We start from the raw sequence: 4,878 nt of genomic DNA on the forward strand, positions 1-4,878 counted from the left end.
CTATAGAAATCTAAAACCTGTTATAACAGCCGAGCTCTCGGTCATGAGCGGCTTGGATCCTTCTTGGTTAGCGGTTACTTGGCATTACTTGGGAAAGGTGTTAATTTTGATTAACCACTTATGTAACCAGGGTTGGTTTATCATTAAAAATAGCAAGTCTTGGTTAATAAAATATGACCAACTAAAATGCTTATCGCTGTTAAACCGAGTCAAGCCTTTGAGCCTTCATATACCCCTATGTTATACTTGCTAAGCATGGTGCGCTTACACTTGTTTATATTTCAATGAAAATCCTGGATGGGTAACAGATGTGTGTACTGAGGAGTTCCCTGAAGATGTCCAGGACTTCTAGAGTGCTGGTGTTCACCAGTTGGTGTCCCTGTGGCAGCAATGGCTTAGCTTTCCGCTTTATGTAATAATGTTGCCATTGAGCAAGACTATGTGAGGTGTTTATGATGAATATGCGATGTAATAAAGTACTTTACTTTGATATAATTACAATTTGTGATAATGTGTGTTTGGACATCCTGGGCGCACATATTTGAGTACTTGGTTTTGTTATCGAAATCGGGTGCGACAAATTGGTATCAAAGCTTAGCATGAGTGTAGGACGATCGGCCTAGTTAGAAATGGACGTTCTTAGGGTCTTGAGCACATATTTTATTAATTATTTTCTTATAAAAATTATTGCTTATAATCTGCCTAATATCTATTGAGAAAATTATTTTGTTCTAATCCTCATATCTTTTCTTATAGGTGGCCCGTACCAAGTGGACAGCTCGCAAACTTGTCATCATGCCCAACAAGAGGACAAGGTTCACTCTAGGCTAGCGTGTTCCCCTGCATCTGGTTGAGGCATTAAGAGACATGGAGGAGGATCCACAAGAGGAACAAACCATGGATGTACCCATGGATGAGGATGCTGAGGAGGAAGTCATGATAGAGGAACCTGTTGAGGATGAGGACACCGAAGAGGAGCCCATGGAGCAAGATGAACAAGAGGGTGCTGGTGATCCAGATGATGGAGATAGTTCCGATAGCACCGACTCGGACAACCACGACAATGGTGGTGATAATGGTGACAGTGTTGGAGATAGCCGTGATCACAAGGCCGCGCTTTTGGCGAAAGTATGGACAGTGGTGATCCGTTTTGACCTGCATGGTGACGCCTACTACCACCCGAAGCTTCTTACTCTCGCACGTCGTTATCACCCCCGGTGTACCGTACAGTACCGCACCGAGCATTGGACCCACCCCGACTACATCGGCTTTTGGGAGACTGAAGCTTACATCCGAGAAGGAAGTCGGGTGTGCTACATCCACCGTGCGATCACCGCCAGGACTACCCGCGCAGCAGTTATCCGGGACGCTGCCCGGCAGGCCTTGATGGTAAACCGCGACCGCCACTTTGCTGATATTGCATGGGAAGAAGATCGCTATCTACCTCGCCGGCGGAGTGGTCAGACATCCTGCAACATCGCTGCACCACTTGTGGTAGGGAATCCCAGGATCCGACCCACCCTGGCAAGCTTGGCTCAAACCAACACGGACTTAGATCGAGTCTCAGATGAGCCAGATGCCCTGAGGAAGGCCTACCTCGAGTTGGCTGTTGAGAACGCCATGTTGAAGCAACAGCAGGGGAGTCATGTTGAAAAAGTATCACTCATCCTTGTGGAGTCACCCCCGAGGAACCATGAGGACCCCAACACCGGCACCAACCTTGACCCTTAGGAGGATTTTTCCCATTTGTAATAAGTACGCATAGAGATGCGAGAGTGTGTTTTTATTTTCTACTGATTGAACAATTGCTATTACGTGAATGCATGCTTGTAATAATGCTTAATGGGTGAGTTGGATTTTTGTCATGATTTCAATGATTGTGGGCCTGTCCACACAGTCACTTAGATTAGGGCTAAGGTCTAAGGATAATATGAATAAATAGTTGGGTTTTACTTATATCTTGCTGTCCACGCATGTTTTTCCCTCTGAGCAGTCTGCCTTAATATTTGTATGTTCCGAGTTATGGATGGTCTAAAAATACGAAAAATTTATGGTATAAAATAGACTTCTATGTCTTTCATTCGGCTCTGGAACCACCTCAATATCTATTACCGTTGGAGAGATAAAATTGTTACAAGGTGACCTCTCTGCGCAGTCAGAAATTCCAGAACAGTAAAAGTTGTCACTTGTTTTTACCTATGTAAACGCCAGAATTTGAGAAAGTGATCTGAATGAAAGTTGTAGGAAAATTTCCAAGCTTTCCAGAAAGTTAAAATTCACAGTCAGACGTTAAACAGAGAGAAAAATATGCTTGTTTTACTTCACTGTGGTTTTAGTGAGGACAGCAGAAAAATACAGAATACATACTACCCTGTACCCACAACATGTGTAATCCCGTACTTGATCAGATGGTATAAATTCCAGCATGTTATATCTCTTGAAAATTAAGTATCTTGGACATATGAGACTCATATTATGTATCTGGTACAGATGGCCAACAATAGGAGGAACAGGAGGGGTGAGGACTTGCCACCACCACCACCACCCCCTACTATGGAGCAGCTGATGTTGATGCAAACACAACTACTGCAGCAGCTGGCTCAGAATATGCAGAACAACGGAAATGGAAATGGAAACGCACCTCCTCATGTTAGGGACAAGAGTGGAGAATTCCTGAAGGGACATCCGCCTGTTTTCAAATACTCCACCGACCCTCTCGAAGCTGATGATTGGCTTCGTGCTATTGAAAGACAACTGGAGATTGCACAGTATGATGACAGAGAGAAAGTGTTGTATGCAGCAGGGCAATTGCAAGGGGCTTCACTTGATTGGTGGGATTCTTTCCGTTTTGGCCGTACAGATGTTCACCCCATAACCTGGATGGAGTTCCGTAATGCTTTCCGCTCTAATCATGTCTCTGCCGGACTAATGAAACTGAAAAAGAAAGAATTTCTCTCCCTCAAGCAAGGAGGTATGTTTGTTGCTGAATATCGTGACAGGTTCATACAATTGTCATGATATGCTCCCACTGAAGTGGAGAACGATGAAAAGAGGCAGGAACTATTTATGGAAGGGTTGAATGATGGGCTCTAGTACCAACTGCTATCCCACACTTTTGCAAGCTTTCAGTATCTGGTGGACAAGGCCCTGGTGATTGAAAACAAACGCCATCAGATGGAAGATAAGAAAAGGAAGTTCCAGGGACAACAGTCAGGAAACAACATGCGTACTCGTACCAATCCTCAGCAAGCTTATCCACAGCAACGCTATCAGGGACAGTTAAGCCTGGTCAATCATAACCAGCAGCCACAATGTGCACAGCAGCAGCAGCAGCAGTACAGAGTACCTAACCAACGTCAGCAGCCAGTCAATAATGCTCCTGTAAAAACAAATGTTCCCAATGGTCCACCAAATAATGGTGCACCAAAAGCACCAAATGCCAACAATGATAACAAATGTTACAGCAGTGGTGAGCCAGGACATTACTCCAATAGGTGCCCCAAGAAGATGGCCCAAAACAATATCAGAAGAAGGGTAAATCATGTGACAGCCGAGGCGGCACAGGAGGCATCGGACGTGATGCTCGGTATGTTTCCAGTTAACTCAAGCCCCGCTACAGTTTTATTCGATTCTGGTGCATCACATTCCTTTATTGCTCATTCATTTGTCAAGAAATATGATATACCCATGATTGCTATGAAAAATTCCATGATAGTTAGCTCACCTGGAGCAGAAATGCAAGCTACCCTTAGATGCCCTCTAGTGAACATCACCTTAAGGGGGGTAGAGTTTACAATTAGCCCAGTGGTTTTGAAAACTTTTGGTATTGATGTTATCTTGGGTATGGAATGGTTGAGACAAAGAAAGGCAGTTATACAATGTGATAGCAAAACAGTTCAGTTAATGTCACCTTCAGGCCAGCAGATGGAGGTAGAGGTCAGCATGTCAACTAAACAATACTACACAGTTAATCAACTGAAGGGGACATCAATAGAGGGCATACGAATAGTGAATGAGTATCTGGACGTATTCCGTGAGGAACTGCTAGGTATGCCACCTGACCGTGACATTGAGTTTAGAATTGAACTTTTACCTAGAACTGCACCCATAGCTAAAAGACCATACAGAATGGGTGTGAATGAATTAGCAGAACTTAAGAAGCAATTAAGAGAATTGCTAGATAAGGGTTATGTTCAACCAAGTTCCTCACCTTGGGAGCACCAGTGTTATTCGTAGAAAAGAAATATGGGACACAAAGAATGTGTATAGATTACAGATCGCTTAATGAGGTTATGATTAAGAACAAGTATCCACTCCCTAGAATCGATGAACTGTTCGACCAGTTGAAAGGAGCTTGTGTGTTTTCTAAGATAGACCTTCGGTCTGGTTATCATCAGTTAAGGATAAGACGATCTGATATCCCTAAAACTGCTTTTGTGACTCGATATGGACTATATGAGTTTACAGTCATGTCCTTTGGCTTAACAAATGCACCTACCTACTTTATGTATTTGATGAATAAAGTATTCATGGAATACCTTGACAAGTTTGTGGTTGTGTTCATTGACGACATACTTGTTTTCTCTAAGAATGAGATAGAACATGAGAAACACTTAAGATTGGTGCTGCAGAAGCTTAGGGAACACCAACTCTATGCTAAGCTTAGTAAGTGTGAGTTTTGGTTAAAAGAGGTATCTTTCCTTGGGCACATCATCTCTAACGGAGGGGTAGCAGTAGACCCGAAAAAGGTTCAGGATGTGCTGAGCTGGAAGCCACCCAAAGATGTGAGTGAAATTAGGAGTTTCCTTGGAATGGCCGGGTACTATAGAAGATTCATTGAGAGTTTCTCTAAGTTAGCCAAACCAATGACCGCTCTGC

At 43.5% G+C, this 4,878-nt stretch overlaps 1 protein-coding gene across 1 annotated transcript; it reads left to right on the plus strand.

The window, feature by feature from the left end:
- Nucleotides 2,491-4,236, plus strand: LOC110431876. The gene is made up of 2 exons (XM_021451604.1): nt 2,491-2,999; nt 3,123-4,236. Exons 1-2 carry the CDS (start codon nt 2,491-2,493, stop codon nt 4,234-4,236), a joined length of 1,623 nt encoding a protein of 540 aa, XP_021307279.1.

This window comes from Sorghum bicolor, chromosome 1 (genome assembly GCF_000003195.3).
Source record: "Sorghum bicolor cultivar BTx623 chromosome 1, Sorghum_bicolor_NCBIv3, whole genome shotgun sequence".
In the NCBI taxonomy this organism is placed as follows: Eukaryota; Viridiplantae; Streptophyta; class Magnoliopsida; order Poales; family Poaceae; genus Sorghum; species Sorghum bicolor.

Coding starts and splice junctions, on each gene's coding strand:
- LOC110431876 (XM_021451604.1), top strand. CDS start 2,491: ATGGCCAACAATAGGAGGAACAGGAGGGGTGAGGACTTGCCACCACCA. Junction 3,000..3,122: donor GTTGCTGAATATCGTGACAG/GTTCATACAATT, acceptor CACTTTTGCAAG/CTTTCAGTATCTGGTGGACA.